At 36.9% G+C, this 16,848-nt stretch overlaps 1 protein-coding gene across 10 annotated transcripts; it reads left to right on the forward strand.

Moving 5' to 3' along the window:
* Positions 1-1,096: 1,096 nt before the first annotated feature.
* Positions 1,097-16,096, forward strand: LOC103705233 (putative WRKY transcription factor 4). Of its 10 annotated transcripts, none has more exons than XR_015967219.2 (7): positions 1,100-1,748; positions 2,653-3,398; positions 3,482-3,622; positions 12,745-13,066; positions 13,158-13,323; positions 13,779-14,048; positions 15,794-16,096. XR_015967219.2 is itself a non-coding variant. In XM_008788874.6 (5 exons), the coding sequence occupies exons 1-4, from the start codon at positions 1,299-1,301 to the stop codon at positions 13,040-13,042; spliced, it is 1,635 nt and encodes a 544-aa protein (XP_008787096.3). In that variant the 5' UTR covers positions 1,097-1,298; the 3' UTR covers positions 13,043-13,051; positions 13,158-13,561. The 10 variants fall into 10 exon arrangements, 4 of the variants coding, with proteins under 4 accessions (XP_008787096.3, XP_008787093.3, XP_008787094.3 ...); XR_015967218.2 differs by having other exon boundaries at positions 13,161-13,323; XR_015967221.2 differs by having other exon boundaries at positions 12,745-13,051; positions 13,709-14,048.
* Positions 16,097-16,848: the final 752 nt, after the last annotated feature.

Genomic DNA, 16,848 nt, shown 5'->3' on the forward strand with positions numbered 1-16,848 from the left:
TTGATTAGCCCTTTAGTTCTAGAAAGGGGTCGAGTCTGCTTTCCTCCCCTGTAAGCATCATCCATTACGTGCCCAACAAGTTGTTTGAAATCTTACTTGCATCCACAAACACACACACTTTTTTCATTTTACTGAAAAGAAAAAAAAAAAAAAGTAAGAAACCTGTGGACCCTAGATGGGGACTAATGCAATTAAGTTGACGTTTGAAAGCTGAAGGAGACAAGCCAATATAAGCTTCTAAACTCTTAATGGCACCAATATTTTTTTTTATTCCATAGCAAACCAAACAAATTCGATACTGACCTTTTTTTGGGATTCAATTTTATTGCTTAAAAAAAATCAATTAAAAAAAATCAAAAAAAAAAAGTTGAAGCAGATTATAAATCATGCGTTATTATATAATCGTTTACCCTTTGGAAAAGCTGCCACCTCTCGAGTCAGAAGACGAGGAAGAGCACAAAAATTCTTACTGACTTCGTCATTTTGGAGATAGAGAGGTTGTGGATGAGAGGGGCTCGCACGAGCAGATCTTTTTCTTCCCCTTCCTAGAAAAAGACAAAGGAAACATGTTTCTTTGTGCAACATTAACTTTAAAGCATATGGGAGATGGGTACAATGTTTTGATGTCTACGTGCCACTTGTCAAGTTACAAGGGATTTACCTGCTTTATTTTCTTATAAATATCTCCATATAAAATTCTATAATTATAAAAATATATTTATTAAATTGAGAAAAAAATTATTATTATTATTTTAAATAAATTATTTTTTAATATTATATTTTTTTATTTTGATAAATCAGAAATAAAAGTAACTTCATTTTGATAAACCATTAGAGACAAATAAAACTTGTCTCTAAAATGTATTTTCCCTCTCTGGATTTTCATGATAGTGGTGCTAATGTATCAAAAAAATAAATAATAAAAGTAACTTTCCATAGCAAGAGAAGCGAAAAAGATAATAACAAAAGTTGAAGGTAAAAAATAATATATGAAAAGTGATATAATATATCACCTTGTCAAGTATTTTTTTTTCTTCCTCATTTTTTGTTCTTCATATATATATATATATATATATATATAAAAGATATATTAGATATAGAAAAATGGAAATGGGGATTGGCTGGTACCTTTTTTGAGTCCAGTTCGTCGTACACCTCGCTGCACACCTCTCCGTCAAGTCAACGGTTCTGTAGGCGCATTTAATTTTAATTTGGAGGGAGTTTAATCTCTGGCTCGCTCCTCCCACACAAACTTCCACGCCGTGAACAATCCAAACAAGAAACGAGATTGGAATCGGATGGCAGAGAGCGGCGGTGGTGGAGCGGCGGCCCCCAGAGCTGGCCAGCCGCCGCGGCCCCCCATCTCCCTCCCTCCCCGCGCCGCCTACGAGTCCCTCTTCCACGGCGGAGCTGCTGGCGGCGGGGGCCCGTCGGAGGTCAGCCCCGGCCCGCTGACGCTGGTATCGAGCTTCTTCGCCGAGGACTCCGATTCGGAGTTCCGATCCTTCACGCAGCTACTCCAGGGGGCGATGAATTCCCCCGTTGGGGTGCCGCCGCCCCGGCGGCCGACTGGGGAGGAGGCGAAGGAGGCGGAGAGGGATTCGGGCGGGGAGGTGGAGAGGAGAGAAGAGGGTGGGTTGGGGCGGCAGAACGTGGAGATGACTCGGCCTCCTCAGATCTTTACCGTGCCTCCGGGACTCAGCCCCACTGGCTTGCTGGGTTCTTCTCCTCTCTTTTCGCCTGGTCTGGTAGGTTATTTCTTTTGTATTTGATTGCTGTTTTAGTACAAGAGGTCAAAGCTTGGATGCTGAAGAAGAAAATGGACAGATGTGCTCTGAAATTTGTTTCTGGGATTGGGATTTTCCGCAAAGTAGTGAATAGCAATATATAGCACATAATTTTAGACCCTATTTTGGTAACAATTAACGGAAGAGAACTTAATCTTAACACTAATGAGTAAAAAGCGCTTTTAGATAAAAGATCTGAAAGAAATTGGGATGTAGTTGCCTTTGATAAAAAATTATTCTATCTAGAGCGCCCATCATATTTTTCCATTGCAGTTCATGGACAGCTGTGGTGGATTGAATATCTCTGCTGATGTTTGGGCAGTATTTGGAAAGAAGCGTCTTTCTCAATAAAGGTTAAGAAACAGACACAATTGAAAGGATATTGTTGGTATTGAGTTGGAATCAAAAGTTTAGCTAGATTTGTTAAGTCTAATGATAAGATTAGTTGCCAATCTAAAGAAAATGCCTTAAATGCATGCACAAAAGGAGATGGGGCAATTGCTTATGACTGCTCTGTGTGATTGTTATCACCGAAACTTTTTATTTGTTATTGATTAGTTAGCTTGTCTAAATGTTTTTTTCTTCATAACTGTTCACCGTTTGAATTGATTTACATAAATGAGATATCAAAGTAGTTTTAGGATGTTGTCTTTTATAAAGCGACCAACTTTTTTAAGTTCAAATATCTGTGCTTCATTTTTTAGTATGTTTGGACATTGACAAGTGTATAAGTCTATTCCTTGTTGCCATGGGTCAAATTTATTCTTAGTTTATGGCACATTGTTGTCTAGAATGTTGTTGATTTTTGGAGCACAGGTGACATAAGTTACTTGTTGCATTGCATTGGGTAATGGGATCTTTGCAGGGGAACTTCGGAATGTCCCATCAACAGGTGCTAGCTCAAGTCACAGCCCAGGCTGCCCAGTCTCAAGTTAAAATGCTCAGTGAAGCTGAATGTTCATCTTCCCTTTCAGTGGCAACGGCCACATCCTTGGCACAGAACACAAGCTCTGCTATCCATACAACACCAACCCAAGAAATGTCAACTCTGACATCAAACACAGATAATAGCACCTTTGAATCTGCAGAGGGCTCTCATTATGATCAAAGATCTCAACCTACAGCCCTTATTGTTGATAAACCTGCCGATGATGGCTATAATTGGAGAAAATATGGACAGAAGATGGTGAAGGGCAGTGAATATCCTCGGAGCTACTACAAATGTACACATCCAAACTGTCCAGTTAAGAAAAAGATAGAGCGCTCCCTTGATGGCCAAATAACTGGGATAATCTACAAGGGTCAACACAATCATCAGCATCCCCAACCAAATAAGCGTGCCAAGGAAGTTGGTACTTTGCCAAGCGGCTCCAATGAATTCAATGGGAACCCTGGAATTCCTACTAACTCCGAACCAGGTTCCCAGGCTTACCCTCGAAACTTCAGCAGATCAGATGAGACTATGGCCGCCCCTTCAGCATCTAAGAGAGATCAAGAATCTAGTTACGGAACACCTGAACAATTATCTGGTGCAAGCGACGGTGAAGAAGCAGGTGATGTTGAATTGAGAACAGATGAAGGTGGTGATAATGAGCCAGATCCTAAAAGAAGGTGAATGTTTTGTGGCTAGTACGTAAACTATTCATGGTCACATTGAATTTCAGATTTTAAAAATGATTATGTTAATTGGGTAGGAACATACTAACTTCTTCACAAAGGACGGTGACAGAGCCCAGGATCATTGTTCAGACGACAAGTGAGGTTGATCTTCTGGATGATGGTTATAGGTGGCGCAAGTATGGGCAGAAAGTGGTGAAAGGAAATCCTAATCCAAGGTAGTACTTTTCTTGAATAATTGTGTGTTATGGTTGCTATTATTGGGAGTCCAGTTTCTAATCTAGGATGTCTCATTAAATATGTACTTTATGACCATTTTCACACTTAGTCCTTCTAGGATTTGCGCGTAACCCAATAAGCTCTTGGATGGTAATCGAACATAACATCATAGGATGTTATGATTTTTTTTTTTTTTTTAATACAAGGCTAAAACAGTATCCTTATCTCACAAAACTACGTGAACTACAAGACACTAAACAGCTCTTTGTCCAGGATAACTGAAGGAACCTCTCACTCTTCTACCATATTTGCTGCTTATGTACTCTGCCTTTTATCAGTATGCAGGAAGCCCCCATATTAGATTCTACGAGGATATATGTTTTGAGAGCTATTGCTGTGCTATTTCTTGTGCCATCCAGAACTCTAAACAGAAGTTTGTTCTGAGGAAATGCAATAACACTCATAATTCTATGATCCAGCCGATGCTGGCATCATTTTGCCATTTGACACTCATTTATGCTCATTTTTCAAGTTGTCATTTCTATGCGTTTGATCCAACATCTTCATCTAAGTTGTTGCAAACATGTTATCTGAGAAAGAAAAGAAGATCACTGCATGAAGGAACTTTTCAAGTACGACTTAGTACAGGAGGATCTAGACTTTTCCTGTTACATATATAAATCTAGAAGATCTATCTCAGCATTACAGTGATTCTACATTTCAGCGAAGCATAAATGATTATTATGATGGCATTACTGATCCTGGCATTCTTAAGATTCAAACTAAAGTTTGCGGTCTTGGTATCGGACCTCGTACCGGTGCCAGACTAGCATAGTGTCGGTACAATATGGTATAGAGTTTTTATGGCATACGTGTATCGGTATGCCACCCATACCGAATACTAGTACCGAACCGGTACCATATCGCCCGGTTCAGGCTGGTATGGCGTACTATGATTCGAACTATTATTTCTAATATGTGAAATATCAGTTGTTAGATATGAGCTTTTAAAGTTGTCAGGCTTTTGGATATGAAACGGCTTTTGAAAATAAAAAATAAAAGAACAAAATCACATAGTTCATTAAATTAGAAAGGAGATAGATTGGAAGATGCAGAACCAAAACTAAAAACAAACTCAATTTTTTGTTACTTTGATAAACTAGGAAGCCAAAGGATCAACATTTTTTCCTTTTTCCTTTTTTCCTTTTTTCATCAGAAATAGATAAAGGGTAGTCTGAGAGGGAGCTGTTAGTAAAACTATTTGAGGATAAGGAGGAAGGTAAGGGAAGGAAAGGATTTTGGTTTGGAAACAATTTTATCATTTTTTATCAGGTTGTGTTTTTGAGGCATTCTATTTTAAGCTGGCTGCACACTTACATAATTGAAATGGAATCATAAACACAAAGCCCACTGGTATGATTTGAAATTGAATCATATAGACAAAATAGTAAACCATGACGGAATTCAATAAATTTTATCTGAGTTACATCTAGCTAGTCATATAAACCTCCACCATTTTCTTATGATGAAAAATCAGTCCATTCTCTGTCCCACATTTTTCCTAATAATTTGTTATGTACCACAATTACTTGGTACAGCTCCGGCAACTTCCTTCCTTGGACCTCTTCAAATATTTGGTATTCATGAGCATATTTTAACTTATCCTGTGCCTCTTCATCCTTAACTGATGCAACTCCAACGCTTCAATTCATAATGAACATATTTATTATCCTTATTCTGTATTTGTAACTCATTAACTATCCATTCCCACACATTGTTCTTTCTGTCTTTCTCTTATAATTTTTCCTTGGGCTCAAATATGTTATGAACTTCCAACTCCTTGGAAACACCTTGCTACTTGCTGCTGCCTCCTCCTCCTCTTCTCCTCTTCCTCTTTCTCCTTCTCTTTCTTCTTCTCCTCCTCCTCCTCTTCTCTCTCTACCCTTTCTTTTGTAGAATCGATCCTAAAGAGCAAAAATGATCACATGAGATTTTTCTCAGTCAAACCTTTATTAATTTATTCTTACCAAATAATTTCATCCGTTGGTTAGCATAAAACTTTAAAATCATCTGTTTGTCAAATATTCAACATGATTCAACAATATTGTTTTCGTTCAAGAGATTCTAGCCAATTGAAAGGATCTTTTGATCAATTCATAGATTTTTTTGATTCCATTAGAAAGGACTCAGAATATCAGGCATTATTAAATAGGGAATTAGCAACTAAAGGAAAGATCAAATCTTTTGGATCTTTCCTTTCTTTAAATAATGAACAGAGATATTATTGGATCGGTTTTTGTCATGCCTTTTTGGATCTTTCTCCATGTCCTGACTATCCATGAAATGTTAGAAGTGGATGAATAATCAAAAATACAAGATCTATTTGTGCTTTTTTTCTCTGACAGATGGTTATAACTTTATCTAGGTTCAAATCCTATTGAGAGGTCCACTAGAGAGCAAAAAAATTGAAGAAAAAACAAGACGTTTCTTTTGTCCATTCCAGACAATTGGGAAATAAAGATATGGTTGATATATTCAAGATAATTATGGATTTACAAAATACTGTCTCAGTCCATCCTATTTCATCAGATCCGTGATGTGAAATGGTTCCTACTTCCTAAGGATAAAGCATGATTTGATTCTTGATCAAAAAAGAAAAATTGTATGTATCTATATATGTGCTTATTAGTATATGAGTAATCTTCTAATTCTCATGTCCGCCTCTCTTTTCCTTTAGTTATCTTAGCTAGGAATTGGTGGGTTACCCTCACCTTTTCCTTTAATAAGTCACACTAGCTAGTAATTCAAAACCAATTTGTTGAAGCAATAGCATGGCATTCTAAAGCTTTGTGAATCATAACTTGATCAATTATTAGATCACATGTAAATTGGTAAGGCTTGTTGATTATGGAATCATAGTTTTATTCCCAATTTAGCAATATTAATAAAGAATAGCCTTCCAAATAGCCATGCACACTGAGCCAAGCCAACCCATGATTTGCTCGACCCAGACCACATTATAAGAGAGTTGGACAATGTTTCTACGGGTCAGGCTGAGCTCGGAGCACAAGCGTTTAGCCCGATTTAAAATTGAGTCCAGCTTGGGCTAGTGATTTATGAACCTGATAGCCCAACTCAGCCTTGCCGATACTTGTATAGCATGTCCATATATTATTGGCATATATTAGTCAAATATAGTAAAAATATAATACTAATTAATTGTTTGTCATATAGGTAGAGATACTAGTTGTTTAAGGAATTATTCTTCTGATTAACAATTGTACATAAATTATTGATATATTTAAATTATAAACGCTACTTTAGAGGGGGAATGAGAATGTTCTTTTTTCTAATCTTGATATGTTGTTAATTTGGGCTGGCCCACTTTTAGCGTGAGTTGACTTGTAATTTATTGGACTAAATTTACTTCTAATTTATTGGATCGAGCTTGGGCCCATACATTTTGGTTGAGTAATGGGTTGTGCTGAGTTTGGCTAGGTGTCAGTAACTAGGGCCGAGCCCAAGACAACTTGTAGCCCAATCTGACCCACTCGATGTGCATCCCTACTTCCAAATATGTACTTGATGACTGCATGCATTATTTGAGACAGTAAAAGTTGTAAGACATCAAGAGTTGTAAGGATGTTGGCAAGTTTAGGATAGAAGTAGGAAAAGCTATACTTTTATACATACCCTGAACCCCTCTCCCAATCCTGTCTTGCCTTATTGGTTTGCTTTGCCTCGTATTCTAACCACATTATAGATGGGTTAAATAGTAGTCTATTGAGTTAAGTGACATGACTTCTCTCATATTTTGGAGAGGAAATTTTGCAAAAAAAAGGAAAAACATTCTAAATTATCTATTGCGCCATAAGGAAAACTTCAGAAGGGTATTGCTGGAAAAATTTGGAGGGGTATTATTGCAAAAGGATATTTAGGTCATTTATAAGATAAATGGCTATCTTTTAATGCGTCTAGGTTGGATTTGTATCACGATTGTAGAACTGCAAAAAAAAAACACTTAACCCCCCCCTCCCCCTCCTCACAAATGTAGGGCTATATATGCATGTATCAATTTTCTATGGGTCAATACAAACATGGGCATTTTTGTAGGAACATATGTGCAAAAAACCGTCAATATTATTGAGATGAAGTTGGAAGCAGATCCATTGGTGCTAATCGTTTTGGAGAAAGGTGTTCTCCATATGATAGCATAACTATGTTAGATCAAAAGAATGGGATTTTTGGATTTTAGGAATGTTTCTTTGGCCAACGTTTTCCCCAAAATACCCTCACCTCTTTGTATTAATCTCATTTGTACGATCCCTCAAAATTTATACCCCCACCCCCCTCTCATCTACTTAGCCTTAGTGTTCATCAGGCAGATTACCTATTTTGCTTTTGATTGGAGTGGTATATGTGGTTGCCCATTTTATGTAATGTGAAAGCAAAATTACAATCTTTTTGAAAGAAAAGGATATCAGCAAATCCTTAAATTCAATCTCATCATTCTTTTCAGAACATTTTCTATATTAAAAGAATTAATTTATGTGTCACATGCCTTTCCAACTTACCCCATTCTAAACCCAAGACCTCCAAAAAGCCAAACATTTTAGGGTTTTCACTCTATTTCCTCAATTTCCACATTTTTGTTGCCCTTTTTGATGTCATTAAAGATCTAAAATTTCAAATTACCCATTTAAATCAGACTTTCTTTATCCTGAATCGCACCTTTCTCCTCTCCAACCTGCCTAAACTGAAAATAGACTATATAAAAATCCATTATGGTCTCTGTGACTTTGTGGCACTCAGTGCATCCTTTCACTCTGTGCTTGCCAATGTCCCTTACCGATTGGAGTAACTAACAAATTCCTTTTAGTGTTTTGAGAAACAAAGATAGAGATCATACTATCCTGTAGGATTCCATATGCGGCATTCCGGTCAATACAGATTGTTTATTTCTAGAACTGCCATGGAGTTTTTGTGTAAATCATAGCTGTTGATATAACATTGCTTATAAAATCTACAACATTAGAACTGAATCTATATTATCTATTATTAAATCTAGCATTAAATTGTATGCTGATGATAATTGACCAAATGATTGTCTTGATGTTAGGAGATAATAATACAACATTCACCCATTTAGGTGGATATACCATTCGATGTAGGAAAAAGAAGAAGAAAAAGAAATATATTTGCATGGTGGGTTTTGATGCCTGAGGAGTGGAAAAATATATTTGCATGTTGGGTCAACAAACCATGTTTTCATGCTGTCTCAAAATTAATTACAAACTGATCCAGTGCTGCAGATTGACCACTTGCAGCCAATTCCAGTGCACATTACTTTTATTTTTAAGGTCTGATTGATGATCCACTTGAAGACTTTGAAAGAAGGCTAATCAGGCATCTTGGAATTCAAATATCATCCAGATCCAATGGTGGATCTGAGAACAGGGGCCACTGCACTTCAGAAAATTTAAACTTTCATGCTGTACATGTCCACAGGAGGCTTCATGATTCGGAAGCTGTAGCATGTTAATTACCAATCTGATCAAACATATACTTAAATCCTTTGAACTAAGACTTGTCAGGCTTCTCTGACTTTAAATTTCATCCTGATCCAATGGCGGATCTGGGAGAAAGCGCCTTCATAATGCAGGTCACTGAATCTGAATTTTGGGCATCACTGTGGGATGCCTGATGGTTTTGGGGGATATAGCTTCTTGTCTGATAGTTTGATCAACCATCCACTTGAACCATCTGAAAGAAGACATGCCAAGTTGATTTGGTATAAATATTTACTGTAAACTAATGGCAGATCTGGGAGTATCTGTTCTGGGAACATGGATCATTAAACCTGAATTCTGATCCTGGCTGCAGATACCTGATAATTCGTCGAGTTGAAGCACTCTCATCACTTACGTGATTTATGATCCTTTTTTTCACTTATTGAAAGTAAGGCTCAAAACTTCCTTGCCACCAATTTTCATCACGATCCGATGGTGATCTCGATCCAGCATCATTTAAATTTTGAACTAGCTAGTCTAGAACCTCAAGGAACTTATAACATCGGTTGACATAAAGTCATCTCATACCATGTACAATCATCTGATTGATGACCCATATGATACACATGAAAGTGCATTCTATAACTTCCCAGGCCCAAGCATCATGATGATCCAACAGCTGGTTGTGAAGTAGAAGCTACAGCAAATTGTCTTGTTGAAGATGGCAGCAACAAGCCCTTCTCTACTTGAGCCTTAATTAGGTTTAACTAAAGCCTACTTATCAAACTAGCAAGGTTTTGAAAAAGAGCCTTCTCATTGATGGATTTAGCTTTGAACCTCATGAAGAAGGATTTAGAGTTCGAAACTCTAACCTATGTAGGATGTTGGATTTTTCCAAACCTTTGTTTTATTATATATATATAATGATCATGTCGTATCTCGTTATCTTTACCAGACAAATGTAAGGGTCCTTTTTTTTTAGCCAACATAATTGGAGGTAGCTCATTAATTTGAAAGCAAAATTAATTAGCATTCAAGCATGAATCTTGAGAAACATAGTTCGCACATTTACCTGATTTTTTTATTACATGAACTCTTGTTTCTCACAGATAGAGTCACATCTTCTCATGATGTTTCTCTCATTTTGTGGTGAATTGGTTATCCACAGTATGATGTTTCTCTCATGATGTTTGACTATCCATACCGGTACTATACCATTTTTTTTTTTATATTGATCTTAAGAGTCTTAGGACATATCAACTGCATCAGTACTGAACAGGTAACATACTGTTTGTAGACAAAACCAATCAGGGTTCATTATTGGTATCTAAACCTTGGTTTTATCTCTCTACTATACATCCCAGATAATGCTCCTCATTCTCGTATGAGAGTCGAGATAGGAGTCGCTTGAAAAAAACTAGTTCAAAAAGGATTTTTGTAATGTCAGATTGCACCATGAAGAAAAGGTTTGTATGGGACCTGGTACTAGTAACAAACACAAGGCATGCCTTTCTTTTTTTCTTTCTTTTTTTATTATTTTTTTAAAGTTTTCTGATTTAATTGAAGCATCAAAAGATGAGATGTTTCAAAATTTCAGGACATTTATTTTATCTCAACTTTTTTGTTTCATTCATAAGAAAGTTGAGAAACTATTGCCCACAACCTAGAATTGGGCAATGTGCTGTTTCTACTTTCTTTTTTCAATTTCTTTTTTTTTTTCAATACGTTTCTGAGTGCAAGTGTGCAATGGGAGGAAGAAGCAACCATCCACTTTCTATTTTAGATGGTTTTCTAGTAATGCCATTTTTGATTAATATAGTAAGAGAAATGAGGGAGTATCCTTCTTGTGAATTGCATTTTCTCTGCAAGTGCCTCATATGATAGTTTTGCAATTTTTTTAAAAGTATACATACATATTGGACGAAATTTTATATTTATGTATCATCCTTTTACCCTTGTTCTGTCCTCATTCTTTATTATTTTGTTTGCACATGTAATTCACAGGTGGAATAATTCCTCATATCTTTTTTAAAAAATAGATTTAATATAAAATATTATAAATTTATAAATTACTAATTAGTGAGCTAAGTAAATGTAACTAGTAATTAACTTTGATATTGCTACATTTATGGTACGCCATACTGGCCTGAACCGGACGGTACAAGACGTACCGTACTAGTTCGGTACTAGTATCCGGTATAGGTGGCGTACCGACATTTGGTATACCAAAAAAATATCATATCATACCGTTTCGACACTATGCTAGTGTGGCATCGATACGGGGTTCGGCACCGAGACGGCGAACCTTGGCTACATTTTTTTCTTTTTGTGCATTGCGCTTAACAGATTGCTTATAAATAAATAAAATTTGGAAGGTCATGGGGCTAAATGTGCTGCCCCACCTGTTGCATAAAGCCCCTAAATGTCTTTTGCCTTATTAATTTTTTATTGTAGAGTCCTGATCCTATCTAAGATGCATATCATTTTTTAGCTTATGAGTTGTGTGTGGTATTACTACTGTATGCAGTTTGTTTGCTTAAAATGTGGAACGATGTTCTCGTTACTGTTTATCTTTAAAAATAAGGACATTTTTGCCACTTGGTTTCCCCTTATCCCAATTCCCTATAATTTGAAGTCAATTGATCACCTATAGAGGTGTCCTTTTGTATCAGTTTTATAAAAGGCACCTTATGATGCTTTTTTGGATGAGCCAGGTTGCCACATTAATAACTGTTTGCTATATCCTCTCCCTCCCTCCCTTCCCCTCTCTGATTCCCATGTAATTGGATAGTGTACTACTTACATGAGACTTTCTTAAAAAGAAAAATTAGGCTTTTAGTTTATGGAAAAAATTCTTGGGGGATCTTTTCCTTTGGTTAATTGGCTGTCTCAATCTTATAGTGCTTGAAAGTTAGTTCTTCTTATGATTATTTTGACTCTACTGTCTTATCGATGACGGATTTTGGTAAATTCCAAATCCCAAAAACCTTATAAAATATACAGAAATATCCATAAAGGATGTAAATATTCCATGAGAACTGGGGGAAGTTTGTTAGTTACTAGTACGTCTTTTGAAAGTAACTCTAATCTATAAACAAATCTTTGAAGCTGTTAAAAGACGCATAGCAAACATGTCTATCATTTATTCAGCTTGCATGTCAGTGAATAGAAGTCATCCATGCAACCTACTAATTCAAGCTCGAACCAAGCATAATTCAAGCTTGATGCAAACTCAAACTGATTTCAGCTTGATTTGAGGTAATCAACCTGATCAGTTAGGCTTGTGTTCAGCTCAGTTCAAAATTAAGTTTGAGTTAGGCTTGACTAACTAATGTGTAAATCAAGCTTGATCTTGAAATTAGGCTCAAAAAAATAATTTCAAGCCAAGCACGATCAGACCCAGGGTTAATCTAGATCGGCTTGATTTCACCCCTATCTGCAAGTATTTGTAGCTGCATGATTTGCATCTGATATATGAAAAAGTCTGCTCAAGCTTGTTTCATGAGTTACTTTTTTCACTATAATTCCTAGTGGTGTTTTCTTTGACACTCTAAATATATTCGCTTTTTCTTTATGTATATACAGCTGACACCTTCTATTTTGATAAACAGGAGTTACTACAAATGCACTTATGCTGGATGCAATGTCAGGAAGCATATAGAGAGAGCTTCGACAGACCCTAAGGCTGTTATTACAACATATGAGGGAAAACACAACCATGATGTGCCTGCTGCCAGGAACAGCAGCCATAACACAGCTAATGCCAGTGGCGCTTCCAACTGCTTACAACCAAAAGGACAAAATACCATATCCAATAATCAGGCTTCATTTAAGGGAACATACTACAGAAACAATGATCAAAGACCAGTTGCAGTATTAGAGCTGAAAGAAGAGCACGAAATCATTTAATTTTTCAAGGTATTCTGCTGTGAAGTAAGTTTTGGGCTATGGAGTGAATCTCATGCAATTATTTGCTGAATGGATGTGTATTATGAAAGGTCTGATCACTTCTTTATCAACACAGCAGCAGTGGACTCCAAATTATCAGATTTGGACAGGGAGTTTTGCAGCTGGAACATTAATTAAAGCTCGTCCTGTGTTGTTGCGTCTGATTAATCCAGCATCTACCTAAATCCCTCTTATGGCAATTACTGTTCATTTATGCATTCCTGTAGGACCCTCCTTGTCAGGTTCGTGACTGTAACTGTTATACCTCATTTCTAGTTTGAGAATACAAGACAATAACGGGCAAATGAGAAATTTGTATGTCATTTTCTTTAGTATTCAAATCTGAAAGTGGAAGCTAGGGTGTGGTTCAGGTTTCTACTTTCACTGTAAAAGTTTCTTTTAAGCTGATGAACAGAAAATGTAGTTGTAAACATACAGTAACAATTTTAAGCTTATGTCAGTCTATGAATTTGTGGTGCACATCAATGGTTTCAATGGAAAAGAAACTGCTTGATCCATTTATCTTACAATTTTTTAAAAATATTCTTCAACCATTAATGCATTACTTACTTGTGGATTAGGCTCCCTATGCAGAGTTCTTAAATCTTCCTGTTGATAAAAATGCAGAAAGAAGAGGCTCTCTGGTGCTTCAATGAGCATAGAATGGTTGGACTTACCATATAAATCCTTCTGGCAGGTATCAATATCTCTCCATTCCATTCCCCTGGCGAGCCACAGGTTTCATGGAAAGTGCAGTTTGTCTCAAGCTGCTGTGATTAACACTAACACAGCGATCGCACTGATTAATTAGCTTGTCAAAGCTCGTGGTGCAGACACAAGAATGCGAATCTGGACCACCAAATCAATTGACTCAGTAATTTGGATAACCAGGCACATGATGCAGATTTTTATCAGGATATAAGATTACGTGCCATCGAGTTTCCATCAGGAGCACCCCACCTGGAAGGTAAGATACAGTTTGACAATCACCTTGCATCAGGTACTGTGTTAAGTTGTTAACTTTAGAAGGGTTCTTTGGGTGTTTCAAACATTTCAAAGCTGTTGCCCATTTCGTAAGTAGGTTCATTTATTGGACAGCCTGGTTGGTAGAACTCCTAGTAGGTGCAAAACTAATTAGGGGGTGGTTCGGCCAGTAGACACTTGAAGGTCCTTGTGGAGGACCCAGGCATATCCCTTTCTAAGCTATATGACCTAGGATTCTTGCACTTAATGGTGTTTCAGCCCCTTGATTGGATTTTTCTGCACTCTTTGCGACTTGGAAAGAAAAATGGTAGAAAAAAGGAAAAGGCAAAGGTGACCTAAAGACTTTTTGGCAAAAGAATGAGACCAAAGAGAAAAGGAATGAGGAGCCAAAGTGCAAAGAGTGGTTCATTTATCACTTTGATTGCCATGCTTTTCTTTCTGCAGGAGATCTTTGCAGACTTCTTTTCATTCATGTCCTTAAATTTGAAATTTATGACACAGACTTGGATACTTCGGCAAGTCAGTTTTTAGATTAAATAAGAACAACAGGGAGTTAATTAATAATCATGGTCAAATTTTCACATGTCCAGCTTTGAATTTTCATGGTGAGGGCACGTACCTACCAATATTTTATGAACCGAGTTGCTACTTATAGGGCACCACTTGCCTCTTTGGCCCCAAATGAAGACATCATTTTTTTTTTCTTCCGAAGTTAGTCTCCTTTAAGCATGGAGTGAAGCTGTTGGGCAATAATTATGTCGAGTGCTTCAAAAAGAATAAACAAACAGTGCTATTGGATAAAGACGATGGGGATCTCTCATCATCTCCATTACCCACATTATATAACATATTCAATAGTCACATATTTGATCGAAATATATCATATATGATACTGTTTTTTGAAAAAAAAATAATATCTGGGTGTTCTTGGTTGTTGGGCAGCACTGTGTGGCACATCCTAGAAGATTAATCTGTTTATATATTAAATTTATCAATCTTAGGTTAAGGCCAGAGTGATCAATTATTTTGGTCAGGCATCAAATTCTCTATTAATGTTTTGCTGACAAAATTGACTACCTGAAGTTTTATTTGTCTGCACTAGTCTTGACTTAGGGATCAAAACAGGAACTTACATGCACCATAGGGAATTTTCTCAGACTAAATCATACAGATATCTATACACTGGTTTAGGTAAAAGCTAGATTTGTATTAACAAAGATTTGCTGGGCGAAGAGATCTCTAGGCCTAATGATGCCATGAGTAGAGTGCTGATGTCTTGCCATGTCTTTTGCATCCAGTATGATGAGGAGAATGTTTGGAGAGGCCAGCCCGTATTGTACTCTTTTTATTTTAGAATCAAAAGGCCAGTTTATCTTTGTGTTGATGATTCTTATATGAGAGCCAAAGGTAAACCCTGCCTTGATCATAGAAAACTTCCGGCAATAAGGTGAGGGAAACGAGATTGCATTAAAAGGCTTGTGAATAATGAACACCCATGGTTGTCTCAAAGGTGGCATCTATGATGGTCTTCAATGTGGGGGAGTAGGCCTAAAATCTTAAGATAACCTATTTGAATAGTTCTGAAGTACTGTTAAGATTAGTTTACTAGAAATGATAATCACATACCGAGAATTGCATTATAGCGTTCTATGTTGTGAACTTTGTTTGTAACTCCATATGCCATTTATCCTTCTAAATCATTCAATTGAAATGACCATCTTTTTGCAGAAGTTCCAAAAATAATTGAGGAAACATCTCCCAAAAATTGAACTTAGAACCTCCGGAGGGATCTTGTTTCTCTATGTACCAATTAGCTAGTCTGGGTGATACATACACATCTCAACCAATTTGTGCAAGTGAAAGGGGAACCCGAGTTCAATTTGTGATGATGGAATCTCAATAGTTTTCATTCCATTGATTATTGAAGCTATTTTCGATCATCGAGTGCAACTCAGGATAGGCATCGAGAATTAAATTAGGAGCTCACTCTCAAATTTATTTGTGCATTTAAAGGCAGCCATACTCCCAACATGAGTTCCAAGGTATGTGGTGTTTTTCCCTTGGCCAAATGGCTCTCTGTTTTTTTTTGGCTATGCTTTGCAACAGACCTAATTCTCCCATCTACCCTATGGGGCTCGTTTGGTTCGCGGGAAGCATTTTTTCTTCTAGAAATATGATTCCTGTAAAGCAGATTTTTGGAAAGAGGATGCCTGAGAAAGTACTTTTGGCATATTTGGTTGCCAATGGAAAAGTGACAGATTTGCAGAGTGCTTATAATTGGTTGACCATCCACTTTTCTAGAAAAGTTATGTGTAATTTATATTATACTCTTAATAAAAATTAGGTCTTTAATATCTCTTTAATCCTGAAAGGCTTTTTTGGAAAAAAAATAAAAATGGAGTGATTTCCGGCTCATAGGAAAGTTACCATGTTTTTCATGGGAAAGACTTTCTCAACGTGGGAATCATATTTTCATGGAAATACAACTTTTCCGTCCTTTGAAAACTCCAATCAAATAAGAAGCATTTTATTACTTTTCTGTTGACCACATTTTTTCTTCTTTTTCCGCGAACCAAACGAGCTCTTGGAGTAAGTCAAATACATTATACAATACGAACTGCAATATTTGGTGGGCTTTGAGATTCTCTTGTACTCAGAGAATCATGTGGTGGGAATGATGTTTCCAGTGCTTATCAGACTTTATATAGCCTCTATTTGTGTATGCACGTGCGGCCACGCAAGCATCCATCCTCCTCCCTTTTGCTTGTGCGCGTGTGCACGTG

The sequence above is a fragment of the Phoenix dactylifera genome, chromosome 7 (assembly GCF_051530095.1).
Source record: "Phoenix dactylifera cultivar Ajwa chromosome 7, Ajwa_hap1_PhDact_Kaust_v1.1, whole genome shotgun sequence".
NCBI lineage: Eukaryota > Viridiplantae > Streptophyta > Magnoliopsida > Arecales > Arecaceae > Phoenix > Phoenix dactylifera.

Excerpts from the sequence above, each read along its gene's own strand:
- LOC103705233 (XM_008788874.6), top strand. The coding sequence starts at position 1,299 with ATGGCAGAGAGCGGCGGTGGTGGAGCGGCGGCCCCCAGAGCTGGCCAG. Across the intron at positions 1,749-2,652 it reads CTCTCTTTTCGCCTGGTCTG|GGGAACTTCGGAATGTCCCA; the intron begins GTAGGTTATTTC and ends GGATCTTTGCAG. Across the intron at positions 3,623-12,744 it reads AAAGGAAATCCTAATCCAAG|GAGTTACTACAAATGCACTT; the intron begins GTAGTACTTTTC and ends TTTGATAAACAG.